The 14,702-nt window shown below is 40.9% G+C and overlaps 1 protein-coding gene across 3 annotated transcripts in view; it reads right to left on the bottom strand.

Annotated features, from left to right (window-relative positions):
- Positions 1-7,099: 7,099 nt before the first annotated feature.
- The window catches only part of AGO3 (argonaute 3, RISC catalytic component), a 65,246-nt gene continuing 57,643 nt past the window's right edge, over positions 7,100-14,702 (bottom strand). For all 3 annotated transcript variants that reach the window (XM_025208048.1, XM_014521501.2, XM_025208049.1), the window contains exons 15-19: positions 14,262-14,456; positions 13,724-13,858; positions 12,945-13,046; positions 10,773-10,972; positions 7,100-7,989 (exon numbers count right to left, since the gene is read on the bottom strand). In XM_025208048.1, coding sequence (XP_025063833.1) covers positions 7,881-7,989; positions 10,773-10,972; positions 12,945-13,046; positions 13,724-13,858; positions 14,262-14,456 — 741 coding nt within the window. In that variant the 3' untranslated portion in view covers positions 7,100-7,880. The remainder of the gene's footprint in view (positions 7,990-10,772; positions 10,973-12,944; positions 13,047-13,723; positions 13,859-14,261; positions 14,457-14,702) is intronic.

The following is a 14,702-nucleotide window of genomic DNA, read 5'->3' as shown; positions in this document are numbered from 1 at the left end:
TGAAGTGGCTATATGTGGGTGGATTTCTCTTTGGGTGAACTACAGACAAGATGACAGGCTCAAAAAGGCTGTAGCTGTACATTAACTGTAGCTTTTATTGCGCTGCTGCTTTTAACATAGGCTTCATTTCCCTTCTTGCATTACTTTTGACTCTCTTGCACATTTCATGGGATTGTCCGCTGCTCCCCACTTCAATGATGTAGGAAGGGCAAGGGATAGATAATAGCCAGGTCAGTTTGGTTTAAAATCACTTGGTTCCAGCTCACCTTTATCAACAGTGCAACATATTCCGGGAAGCCCGTGCTCTCAGTCTGCCAAAAAGGAGCATGTGTAAAAAACTAGGTAAGCACACCCAGATTCTTCTACTGAAAACAATGGGTGGGAGTATCTGCACCTTCAAATTTCCCAGTTTAAACGCTAATGGGATACTTTTAAAGTATATCAGAAACCCTCCAATAAGCAACAAAAATGGACAGTTCTGATCTACTGAAATCCAACATGTATGCCACTGTGCATCTTAGCCAAAGCAAGACAGATTAGGGGTTTATGCCCAACAGCATAAGTCTACATAGACTACTGTAATCACGTTTACAAAGTAAGGAAAGTCAAAAGGGCAAGAACTGAAACCTTAGTGGGTCTTAACACCTACTGTCATGGTTATAAAGCAAATTAAACTGACTGATGAAAATGGGAAGAATGGAGTCTACGTCTTACATGGAAAAAAACCCTGATGGAACAAGATTTTTTGGCCCTTTTAAATCAATAAAATAAAGTTCTGACTGCTACTAAATAGAACAGAAGTCAGGTAGTTTTGGCCTAGAATTTAGGTCTTGAGAAAACTTTGCTTTGTAAAATTTATGAAGTTTTTCTTCTAATTCCTGAAAACATCTCAAGATAAAATCATCACAGACAGTTTAAATGTCAGTGTTGCATTGGATGACTGCCATAAAGATGAATGATTAAAGTGACTACTAATTTCAGTTAACTGCTTTTGATTTGACTTAAGGGGACAACATAGAACAGTGATAAAACAGATTTCCAAAATGTGTTGTTTTTTTTTTTAAATTGGCATAAGTAATACAAATAAGTGTTTTTTTAATCATGGATTAACACACGTTTAAAAGTAAGGCCTACAAATTCAGGCGTGGGTCACTGTCCCCACTTTACAATTCTTATCTCTAAAGTACTTGAAATACTTAAGTGAGCAATTATAAACTACCAAATAACTGAATGCAACATTTTGATGGACTTCATGAATAAACCAGTTTCCAACAGAAAAGACACCATTTACCACTGAAGGGAGGCTCTCATGGTAATACTCCTGGTTCTTGAAGATCTCCTGCTTAATATCAAAAGAGGATATTCTTGAGTGATGCAGAGATATACGCTACATGTCTGAAATGCCCAGTACTGTATTAAAGTCAACACAGAAAAAGTTAATACAGGTACCTAATTAGCCTGTTTTGGTCTCAACTGTTTTGATTAAATCCCGCCCCCCCTCCCCCCTATCCATGGTTAGTAAAGTTAGGACTTGAGAAAGAAAAAAAAAAAAAAGACACCTAGAAACTCCTCCCTCCTCAAAAAAGTGTGTTTAAAGTAACCTCCAGGCCAAACACATGAAGCAACAAGCTGCACACAGATTACCAATAAATATAAAGAAACACCACAAAAAAGGACAAGGCTCATTTTTAAAAAAAGATCTGGTAACTGCTATTAAGACCATTACAAAAATGAAAGTGTGTGTATTTTTTTTTTGCAGGCATGTGCAAGCACACTGCAGAGTAATCAAAGCAGAACTTTGCTATTATTATTTTATGCAGCATTACAAGGTTACTGAGGTGCAGTGTTTATTATTCTAGTCTACAGCTCTTCCCGATTTGAGGAATGCTCACCAAACTCATCAGCTGGGCTCCCTGCATCTCTTACCACGGTCATCACAGGGCACGGCCACTCGTGCATGCTGTTGCCGTTTATATCAGCAAAAATTCCCACGGAGTCATTACAGTTCCACGAGTATATCAGCATTACTCCCTTGAAATGCCAGTTGTGTGAAGCCAGTCCACAGGACCAACCACTTCACCGTGAATCTTCAAGACAATGCTTTTTTATCACCTTCCTCTTTGGGAACCTGCTACACCCTTTGATCATCTGTGCCCCTATTAACATACTGAACTGCATCATCTTCTTCAGTGTCCTGTGCTATTTCCTTCCCCACAACCCCTCGCCCTCCACAGGCGGAGACAACTTGCATCAAATAAAACCTGAACTAGTGCAAGCCAACCAGCTGAATTTGGTGACCATTCCTCAACAGCCTTCCCTCTGCTGAATACACCCTCCTTGGTTATTCTTGGTCCTGACTCAGAAACTGCTGTTTGAAGGTACCTAAAATGATACAATCAAACACTTGGCAATTTAAATAGTTTCTTGTAAATGTTCAGCCATGTACAATTTCAAAATAAAAATCTACAGCACCATCTTCTGAAAAGGCACTTTCTGAGGACTGTCTTGCTTTAAAAAAAAATTATAATAATTCCAAGTTTTAAACAGTGGAACTTCTTTGCTTTAACAGGACCCTACATTAGCTACCTGCATTAGGTGCAGGGACCTCGGACAAAATTGTAACGAAGGTGGAGCACGTGACTGGAACAGCAATGAATACAGAATCTCTCTACCAACCCTCTACGAGACTGATGCTTCATCTTTCTTTATGAGCCTTCCCCCCGTCCCTCTCTTCCCCCCTGCCCTCCACCCTGACCCCCACCTTGCCTTTATGCACCTTTAGCTGCTCAAGCCCCAAACCAGTTTTTGATCTTAGTGTTTTAGTAAGTATGGATTCCTCAGACTCTGCTAGATAGGTAAGACATAGGGTCCTGTACATACCAGTTTCACACCTCATAACTAACGTAAAGTTACAAAGATTTTCTACTAGCAGAAAATACTGACTAGCACAAGCCCTAACTACTATTTTTCAACTTTACAAAAATAATGAGTTAATTGGCTTAGTGAAGTTTTTAATTAAAAGATGTGCCAAACAATATGATATCTCATACCCAATGTTGATTTCAAGTACCATCTTTGGGTAGGAAAGTAAGCCAGGAATACTTTTCCATTTGACCTCTACATGGATATTCTACCCGATCAAATCAACTGACCAGCGGCAGCCACAATTATTCCACAACACTGCAACTGACAGAGCATTTACCTGGCATGAAAAGAAACAAAGGTAACCATTTGGAAAAAAAAAAAAAAAAAAAAAAAAGATATCTGTACATTTATTGTTTTCATGTATATAATCTGAGCTTTTGATTCCTCTGGTACAAAAAGTGCTTTGAGAAAGGATCTATTCCCCTCAGTTCACAAGATTAAAAAATATCAAAGGTGGACAAGTCTCAAGGTACGAGTACATATGTAAACTCAGAAAGGCCTCATTTTTAAATCGAAGGAGTCTGAGCTTGGAAGCTTCACTGTTGTGAACTCAAGCACTAGTAGAAAACCAATATAAGATGTATACAGAGGTGGTTACTACACAATGTCCTATGCTAGACTTCACAGGACAAGTATTTGCACATAAGAGAAATGAAAACAATTTAGGACCAATGGCATCTTGAAATAATTTGACTGACAACCTTCCAGAATTCATTCTACCTGTAAAAGCTAAGCCCAAAAGAAATACCCCTTTGGGCACTTTTAACCAGTTTAAACATTTAAACAGCAATCTAACAATCCTGAGTAAAATTGGCCACACTAAGTGCCCCACGAATCCAAAGCTACTTTAAACGGAGTCATCAGTCACTCTGTTAGCAGATGTTGCAAGAGTGTAACACCACAACTACAAAAGCTTCTCACTGCTTCTTCCCAAATTTGGATCCACTAGTCACTAGATCACAAATCTGGCAAAGACCTATAGTTAGCTTATTAGAAGCGCTGCCTCCAATTCTGGGAAAGTGGTTCCTAACCTTTGGCACATGTACCAGTATTATTACTTCAGGGATGTGTAGTTAGTACCAGAGGCTGCCGCACCCCTTACTCTCTACTGAGCCCCAAGCGGATGCTCTCATTGCTTGAGAGGTTAGTGGCACTTGCTAGTACAAATGAGGTCTTAGCTTGGAAAACTGGTACAATGCCACAGAAGGCTGGGAACCATCGTTTTAGAGAGATATATGAATATGAGGCCAACTCATCTGCAAAAACAGAACCGTCAGCCTTTGCCCAGGTCCCTTGTTGGGCTTGATATGGACAGCTCCTGCGAAGATGAGGGGGATCAGGTATGTCACTCAAGGTTTCCCCAAAAGCACATAAAACTTGAGAAACTTTTCTTTAAAGGAGAGCAGGTACAAAAATAAAAGAAATCCATATACTCTGAAAATACACTGGAAACTGCCACCACAGATGAGGTACCATTTGCTCCCTCCCCACCCCCCCCGCCCCCAACTGCAAACATCAAAATATATATGTCTTTAAACAAAGGAAGAATATCTGGCTATTTAATCTGTTAAAATGACAGCACCCTTTTGTTACACTTTATACTTCACACCATTAATTCTCTTCTGAAAAATGCGATACCACATCTAACTAAGCCTTGATTCCTGCTCATCTCCTCATTTCCCTAGTGCAGTAATTGTCCGTCTCCGTTTAAATAAATATAGCAGCTACAGTATCATACGTGTGTGGCCCTCACAAAGCCAGTAACTTGATATTGTAATACAAACATGTATCGGCACTTTATGTAGACATCTGCAAAACCAAGAATAGAAATTAAAACTTCCAGCTCCTCTTCACATGAAAACCAGTTCCGCTTGTCCACCGAGTGAGCAGCTTAAAGTCACTTGCCCAATTTATGTGGTGGGGTTTTTTTTTTTAGTTTTTTTTGTTTCTTTTTGGTGAAAGCAGCAAGCAAAATAATTTAAACCTTTCAAGCCATAGTCGTTTTTTTTTTTTATTTTTTTTTGTTTTTTTTTGGTAAAAGCAGAAAGAAAAATAATTTAACCCTTTAAAACCATAGTCTCTGAGTGTGGGCAGGATAGGAAATGGATAGTGTATCTGAAGGGAAAATTAAAAATCTACTTTCTTTCATTCAAGGACTTCTCATGATAAAAGCCAGGAATCCACAAGAAGTTTTTTAAAAAAAGAAAATCCTCAATTTTAATTTCATAGACGTTAGGGCTGCAAGGGGCCTCGTAAGATCATCAGGTCCAGCCTCCATAAAAAAACCTAACCTTGGCCTTTACAGACAGGACTACTAGCTAGAGCACTCTCAAGAGGAAACTGTTCAGCGAGTCCAAGAAGAGAACTACTGAAGGGTTTATTTGGAAGCCTAGTCATTTAGTTACGCTGACCTCCCTGCAGCAGATTTATTCAAAAGGAGCTGAAACCTAAGTGCAAGAAACAGTAAAAGAACAAAGCCAGGACATTTCATTTTGGGGTCTGCAGTCCCACTGATGAGCTCACGACTCCCCAATCTTTCCAAGAGCTCCTGGGCTACGTAGGGATCTGTGACATAGCCCCCTTCTCTTTTCTCCTCAGCCCCCTGAGCCATTAATACACTGCCCACAGTCATGACTATTTCCAGTGCACTTTTAAAATTCTGCAAAGAAACACAAAAGAAGAAACTTTGTATTATCTTCCTTGGTATTGGGAAAAAAATAAATGTATATACACCAAGTATTTAGTAAAGCGCTTTGAGACAGTGTTGTGAACAGCACTAACATACATCTTAGTACAAAATACAAAATGCACAAAATACAGTACTTTTTTCTGGCAGAAAATGGGGAAAATTAATGCTTACTGAAGCAAAATGGGCTCAGATTTTAGGCTCAAAATACAGTAAATTGGCAAACAGATTACATGAGAATGACAGGAGATAAGTCAGGTAACTTATACCAACCCACTGGTTTTCATGTGGAGAGCAGGTGGAGTTCCAAAGGGCTGGGATAACAGCAATGCCCATATAAACAAATCTGCAGTATATATATATGTATATATACTATGAACCAGTGCAAATAAAACAGTCAAAAATGCAGTTCACGAGTTTACAAAGTGCAAAACTCCCCTGATCCCCTTATTGAATAAATGCTCACCTCTGACATCTTAAATATTTCATTTTAACTTTAAAAAGTGGAATGAACAAAAGTCCCATTAAATTTGTTTCACATTTCAGTGATTTAACTTGTTAAAAGTATCCCAGCCCTCGTTTTATTTGTAAAGTGAAATGAAGTCACCAATACCTTAATTTTAAAAGGAAAGTCGCTATGAACTCAGCAAAATTGCCTACAAACTTCATTAACCCCTTAAGACATTTTCCTGATTAAATGTCTGATATATTTAAAGTAAGAGCATGAAAACCTAGATCTCCAATAAAAAACAGTTCACTTAATTCAAATAACTTCATCTCTTCAAACCAAATATGCAGACAGTTCCTTTGTTAAACCAAAATACAGCCCGATTGCCAAGAGTAAAGCTTGCAGGATTCAAAAAGCATGTTTGCTATTCTTTGTTGTTTTGATTTAGAAAAGGAAAAAAAAAGATCCCCCTCATCTATAAAAACTTTCCTTTCAAAATGAAGGCATTTACTTTGTCCTTTTAAAATTGTGGAGGTGTCCATTCTCCCACAGTTAGTGGTACAAATGCCGCTTTAACACAGCTAAACGGACACAGTTTTCCTTTCAAACGGCTTATTGCACTAAAAGATAGCAAAAACAAGTTGTCAGTTTTTGTTTTTTTAAACAAACACGGTTACATTTCTAAAAATAACAATTGATGTTGCCCATATGTTTTGTAATAATTAAATTAAAGCATTATTATTACTCTAATAAATATAAAAGAAACAAAAGGAAGCTAAACTTCAAAAACACATACACATATGAAATCACATTAAGGTGTGAGAGGCAGCAAGTAAACTAGCAATTTTTTTATTTTTATTTTTTCCAAAAAGACCTTATATCTAGAGTTTCAGTTCTGGTGTTTACTACAAGGAACCCCGTCAAACACGGGACTTCAGATATCACATGAAGCTCAAATATGTATGCGACTTGCCAGATGGAAAATTAGTTGAAACTTCTGGACAAGATAAAACAGCAGCTTTAGTAAATTCACCAGGGAGTAAGAAGAGTTTGGATCACTACTGCCTGCACATACACTACTAGCTTTTTATTGGTTTTGTTTCATTTTAAAGGGAACTATTGGAGTTGAGGACTCCAAGTTGTGAAGACAGACAAAAGGCAGCAGTTGGCTAAATTATGTTCAGATTAATGGACAAGTGTGCAAATACTCCTCCAATTTCTTCTAGTTAGTGCTGTACATTCAAATGTACTTGGATATGTTCACATTTGAATGTTGATGGCAATAATGAAAGCTTCATGAATATAGCTGGGGTAAAAAATAAAAAAAAATTTTTTTTTTTTTTTTTGCACACTCCCCTCCCCAATCCCAAAACAATCGCTGTGATTCTCCTAAGGTTGTCTCTTTTTTTTTTCTTAATTACGTGATCAACTTTTGTAGTTGCTGTTGTTTTTTTGTTTTTTTTGTTTTTTGCAAAGAGTTGTGCTGCCGAGCAACTTGAGGTAAAGGCATAAAAGGGTTAAACTACGAGAAATAAAAAATAAAATAAAATAAAATAAAATGTGATGGCGGTGCTTCCAACAGGAGACCGCGCCAAAAAAGCAGTTGGCTGGTTTCATATTGCATAATAGTGCTGTGTTCCTCGATGAAGTAAACAAATCTTCCTTGCGTCAATTTAAGGATTAGCCCCTCGCCCCTGCACAGTGTCGACTTCAGCCTGATTGGAGGCGCACCCCAGAAACTGACCCCACTGGAAACATACATTGTATGTGGCTTAAATTTTCAGTTCTTCTTTTCAGTGAGTATGCTCTGATTTTATTGATCTAAGCGAAGTACATGGTGCGTAAGGTGTCTTGGTGAATCTGTACAGCCTTGGCAAGGGCTTGCGGATCTCTCCCATTGCTTTGTCCTGAAACATGGCTTCCTTCAGCACTGAAAGGCAACGTGAAAAAGTGTTAAGACTTGTAGAAATGCTGCATATCTGAACTGCTACCATATTCAGGGCACAATCTGGGAGGGAACAATAGCTAAATTGGAGCATGCTATATTCCCGGGTCCAGCAATCTGTGACTTCTTGGCTTTTAGCTAATCTTTAAGTTCCATAGCTTAGTTTGTTTCCCCACAAATAATTTTTTATGCCATGTGTTGATTATAAGGCTTTATGTTTGTAACAAACTTAGGAATGAAGACATCTGAAAACTGTAATAGATGAATCATGCTAAAAAACTGTAATAGATGAATCATGCTCCTCATTCAAAACGACTTCTGGTTTCTGGATTAGAATTAATGCATGCACTGAGTCCTTTACACCAGGGCTGTCCAACATCTAAGGGGCTGCATGCCAAGTGAACCACACCAGCAAGGGCTGGACACCCCAAGGACGCACCAGGGCAAGTCAAACTCCTTGGGCTATGCAGACACCCTCCCCTTTTGATCACTGAACTACACCTGCACACTTGCCTCACCACAGCTGCACACCAACCTGGGCACCCTGCCTTCCACAGCTGCACTGTGCACTCACGCAGCTCTGGGCTCACCTCCCAGCTCCCTGAGCTGCACCAAAAGAGACTGTCCAGCCCCCTGGAGCAAGTACAGGATGCAGAAGCTAGAGGAGGAAGCGGGAACCCAGAGACTCTGGTGGCAGTTGCAGCCACAGTTATGGCAGCAGGGCAGGAGCACAGAGGCCTCAATTTAACCCCTCAGGGACTGCACACAGCTTACAGGCTACCAGTTGGACAGCCCTGCTTTAAACCAAATCTCAAAAGCAAAAATGCAGGACAGATCATTAAATAAAAATATGATGCTTTGAACCCAAATTATCTCATTAATGGAAACTGGACATCACACTATACCTGCACACTGTGGTGGCAGTGGGGGAAATGTGTTTGAAGTCCAGTGCTCCACGAGATGAAAGCCAAGCTACTAGGTAAAGGGCATGTCTACATGTGCCATTAGGGGGCTTATTGCTCCTGGACACATGGTTTACACGTATGCCTAGACTGCAGCACACAGAGCTGGATCACAGCAGCCCCAGCTGCCAAGGGCTTGGGAGGCCAGCCTGACAGCCCGGAGCTGCTTCAATTGGGCGCAGTGTGCTGCAGAGGGGCTGGCTGGGACACAAGGGTGCTTCAGTGCAGGGCTAGCCGGCAGGCAGCCTCTGAACTGAAGTACCCTTGGTGCCCTATCCCAGACATTCCCAACCACCGGGCCATGGCGGGTTGGCTGCCGGGTCATGGCATGAGCCCTCCGCTCAGACCCTCCATCTGTCTGCCCAGGCGAGTGGCTTCTGGGGTCACAGTTGAGCTTCTGGGGTTAAAGCCGGGCAGTGGGGTAGCTCCAAGAGGGAGGCAGCTAGATCTGTGCACCGTGTCCTGCTCCCACCAGACCGCAGTAAAAAAAATGTTGGTAACTAGGCCTGTGTGAAGTGGCTAGTATTTGCTTTGGATTCGGCCAATTTGGGGGACAGTGATTCGATTCGGTGATCCGAATCGGCCCCAGCTGAATCAGCCCCATCTCCCACCTGCTCTCAATGGCTGCCCTGCCTGCCCCAGCTCCCGGTTTTTTAAAAAAAGCCCCCATTCAGCAGCTGCTGGGGGGGGGCGCAATCCCTGCTGCCCCCCACTGCCTTGTGCTGTGTGGGGGGGGCTCTGCCACAAGCCCCCTGACCCCCGCCCGCTCTCCCAGTGCTGCCTCCCCTCCACCCCTCATGGCTGCTGGCCCATTAGAAAAATAAAGCCCCTACTCACCAGCTGCTGCCTGGAGCGGGGGGGGGGGTGTAATCCCTGCTGCCCCCCCACTGCCCCACGCTGCTGGTGGGGTGGGAAGAGATGGCGGCTCTGCCACAAGCCCCGAGGCCATTGCATCAGCCCATGAGTCCGGTGGGTTTTTTTTGTTTTTAAAGAGCTGGGGTCGGGCGGTGCAGCCATGGGGTGGGGCTGAGAGAGCGGGTAGGGGTCAGGGGGCTCGTGGCAGCGCGGAGCAGTGGGGATTGTCCCCCTGCCTGGCAGCAGCTGGTGAGTGGGAGGGGTTTTTTTGTTTTTTGAAGAGCCAGGAACTGGGCCAGGCCAGGCAGCCATGAGGGGAGCTGGGAGAGTGGGCAGGGGTCAGGCGATGCAGGCAGGGGATGGGGCCTGGCAGGGGTCCTCCCACGGTCCCCTCTCCCATCCTCCAGCCCCCTACTTACCAGCATGGAGTCTCGGTCCAGCTCCCTGCGGCAGCGAGTGGGGACTGCCCGAATCTCTCCAAATCTTTTCCGAATCGATTCAGAGAGCTTCAAATAGATTCGGACCTTTTAATTGGTTTCCTGATTCGATTCAATTCAGATTTGGAGATTTGGCCACTGAATCGGGCCGAATCTCCTCCGAATCAAATCAGCACCCAAAGCTTCGCACAGCCCTATTGGGAACCACTTCCCCAGCCAGCCGGTTCAGAATCTACACGTGCTGCTGCGCACAAAAATTACTCCTCATCCGGGCAGGACTTGTAACTACAAGTCCTACCCTGCTGTGCAGTTTGTTTTGTGTGCCCTAATAGGGGTGAAAATGCAGATGCCGAGACATTTACTGCACAGTTAATTAGTCAACTGCACAGTAAACGTCTTGTGTAGATGCGCCCAGTTTGTACTATCTAGGGTCAAAAGGTCTAAATGCTCAACAAAAAGTATTTTGGGGAGAGGGCTTAATTGAGATAAAGCCTAACACTTGTGCTTTTATTACCTGTCATGTTCTTTGTCCACAAGATGGTATCGTGCTCTGAATGCTACCAGATGAGCATAATAGGCTGGTGCGGGTATAGAAACAGATCGTGTGCAACGCACATATGTGTGGCAGAGCTGGTAAGTCAGCAGCTGAAGTTCATCTGCAGTAAAACAGTTATCATCCCACAAAACATGATAGTGTGAGGGACGGCTGGTACCCTATGGAAAAGGGAACATCAGTTCACTTGTCTGATGGTTTCATATGCATCAAGTTAGATTTTGATCTATGTGATGATCTAGTCTGATTTCCCAAACAACATAAACCAATCATTTTGCTTGCAATTCCTACATCAGTGAGTTATAAAGATCTGTAAAGACTGAACTAAGAACTCAAACAACATTACATAAATTGCTCCAAAAGTTGATTGCTGTCACTTAGAAATGTACATCCTTTTTCTACTCTGAACTTGTCAAGCTTCCACTTCCAGCCAATTGATCTTGTCATCTTCCATCCCCTAAATTAAGTTAGCCCTCAATCAGAAGTTTCTTCCCAATAAAGGTACTTATACTGTGATCAAGCCACCTCTTATCCTTCTTCTGGATAAACTAAAAACTGAGTTTTCGTGTCCCATTACAGAGACAAATAATCCTTGTTGCTTTTCTCTCTACTCTCACCTGGCTGTCAAGAACCTTTAAGTAGCAACACTAGAAACGGATGCAGTATTACAGGAGCAGTTTCGTTAATGCCAGATAGACTATTAACATCTTCCTACTTTCACTCAGTATCTCCCATTCAAGAATCACAATTGCCCCTGGCCACCACATCAAGCTGGAAGCTCATGTTCACTTGGTCTTCCACCAGTGTCTTTACCATTCCCATATTCGGGTCCTCTCATCTTTACCTGCAAGGAACTGTCCTTTTTTCAGTTTACTGACAGATATGTCTGGGACACTTAAACAGGAGGTCACTGAAACCTCACTAGAAATTCCTTTGTTAAATGATGCCTCATTTACTGTTACTTTGAAAATGTTAACTGGTTCTGAATCCATGGGATATGCTACACCGATGCTTCTTAAACCAGAATGTATTTTCAATGGTCCTATGACAAGATCTTATAGAATTTTCAGAGTATTGTGTCAAGTTACTTTCTTCAAATTTGTCTCAGAAAAAAAGATACCAACAAGTTCAATAAAACTTATTTTTCCATAAAATACTACTGAATGAATGAGATCAAACCAACAGTTAATGGATTAAACAATTTCAACCATTTCAGGCTATTGCCTAAGCAGATGACATGCTAACCGGTCTATCATTAGTGATTTTGCTTTTTTTTTTTTTTTTTTTTAAATGAGAGCACAAAGTTAGGTTTTTTCCCTACCCGTCATCTGCAATTTGTCTGTCTCAAGATGTTGACATTCCAGCTATGAATGAATGAAGGGAATTCACATTTAAGTACAGTATTCTTGTCAGAACACGTCTCACAGCATTAAAATTAGTACCAACCACATATGAGGCTGGTTTCATTTTGCTTCAGATGAGATATTTTTTCATCCCTTCAAAAAAAATTTTGGAGTGAACACCAGCAAGTATTTTTGGTGGACTTGTTTGCCTATAAATGCCACAAATCTAGATATGTACTTATAAACTAAGGCTCGTCAGAGCAGCTGGACCCTTGGAAAAGTCAAGAAGACAGAGTATGCCCACAGCACTACCAAAACAGCCTGCAGTCCAGGCACAAATTTCATGAACATACAAAACAGACCTTGGAAGAGTTTACTTCCTTCTACTTTCATATATATTGATGTCATTTTACTCATTAAACTGGCTACCCACTGTACTGTTGGCATAACCGCCAAGCTGCTGGGTTCCATTTGCATATCCTACAATTTACTTATTTCCAACATAGTTTTTAATCCTGAAATTGAATCAAGTCCTCAAATATAAACAGCTTGCATTTTATTATAGCTATATATGTATTAATATATTATTTTACTTTCAAATTTATTTAACCACTTTTCAAATTAAGTAGAAAAACCTCATATGAAGACAACATGAAAACTTCACCAGTGGAATCTTTCAGTGAATCACTTTTACAACCAACAAGATTCCCATCTCTTAGATAAGCAGAGATTTGTGGGGGGAGGTTTTGCCAAAGTATCATCTATTAATTTATGAAGAAAGGAATCCTACCTGTATTCCAGCATGGCTACAGAGGTAAAAATCAAACTCATATGGATGTGTAATGTCTGTATCTACAGTTGTTCCAGCTGGAATGTTGCCACTTCTTCCAACCTAAGAAAGAATAAAGAAAAATATTCACTAGATAATTTCAGAAAACAAGTGAGTGTACTTGTACCATCAAAGAAGAACACTATTTTGTTTGCAGCACTCAATGAATCACCTGTACGCTCTCTTGGAAAAAGAGGGTCAATATAGTAATACAGGATATTTGATTTCCTTCTCTCCAAAGCTGAACAAGTTGCAATCACAGCACTTTCAGGTATTCCTACAGTGAAGAACAAGTAGCTGAACATTTATGTTTTGGTTTGAGTGCCCATCCAGTCTGTATTAGATCAGACAAGGAAAGCTAACTGAAATAATGCCCTTTTTAGTTTCATATGTATATTCTCTGGTATTTGTGATTTTGGTACAAATCAGTAGCAAATGTTGTTTAAAAGGATATTAGCGTTGTCTTATTGAAACTAATTTACTGCCATAGCACAATATGTCTCGGGAATGTCTGTCATTCTAAGACACATTCACTAGGGCCAGATGGAGCGTTAAAGCTGATGCAAGAAAAATGCTGTTTTCAAATAAGATGGAGCTCATACTTCGCACCTATCAATCCTGAGCATCTCCTCTGAATCCAAGGAAGCACTGAACATTTGGGTAGTTTTTGTCAAACTCAGTGCAAATATTTTCTCTACCTGGTCATGCACATAGCTACTTGGTAATGAACTAGAAGTTACCCTTTCTGTTCTGTCAGCACAGAACAATCGTGTGTGATGTCGTTTCTGCACTACGATATAAGTTATTCCGGGCTGGTAGTCTTTCTCCAAACTGATGCAGGCCTCTCTAATTGCTAGCAGCTCATAATACAAAACCTAAAAACAGAGAAACAAAATGGTTTAGCTGACTCTCGCAATGTATTCCATACAGCGTGTTTATGGCTTGTACAAGTTGTTCTCAACTGTCTCCAGTCTATTATGAAATTCAGATTTGAAAGAAAATCTATATCATTTTCCTGTCTGTAAGTAATTGGCTTCCCATTCAGAGAATTTTTTTGTCCTATTAAGACACTGAGTATGGACGGAGGAAATTAAGGCTTTTGACTAATCTCCACCTTTTGGGAATTTCTTATGTACATAAAAAGAAGTCAATGTGTGGTGCTAAGACATCTATGATTAACTCAAAGCAGTTTAACTCAGTTCCAGATTTTATACATGGATCAAACAAACATTCCTCAATCCAAACCTTGCCAGAGTAAAAGACTTTAAGCATAATGACCTGTCGAAACTGTCCTTCAGAGACTCCATCCCGGTAGAAGATGATACGTGTGGGTTTGAACCGTGTTGACTTGTAGAACTGGATGAGAAGTTCTCTGACCATGGAGGCTAAATCTTGTATGATCTCCTGCCGGGGTCTTTGAACTCTCACTGTGGCACAATACCTGCTTGGATGAGCATCCATGCTACCTACAACCTACAGGTTAAAGCATAAATATAAAAATAAAAAGGCTAAGAGGTCCTGTCTACAGGGAAATGAGAAAGAACAAGTTAAGAGGAAAAGGTTAAATGATTTCATATAAAGGTTTGATTTAAAGAGAATGAAACCAGGTCATTTAAGTCTGTTGTAAGTTGTGGGTTTGAAGTCCTGACACACTTATGGAAAAGGATGAACCTTGACCTTTATAACCTGTACAGAAAGAATATTTGCCTCAAAATTGCT

This window comes from Alligator sinensis, unplaced genomic scaffold, assembly GCF_000455745.1.
Source record: "Alligator sinensis unplaced genomic scaffold, ASM45574v1 scaffold547_1, whole genome shotgun sequence".
NCBI classification, from domain to species: Eukaryota; Metazoa; Chordata; order Crocodylia; family Alligatoridae; genus Alligator; species Alligator sinensis.
Note: the sequence above shows the minus strand (reverse complement) of the source record. Positions and strands in the feature narration are given on the sequence as shown.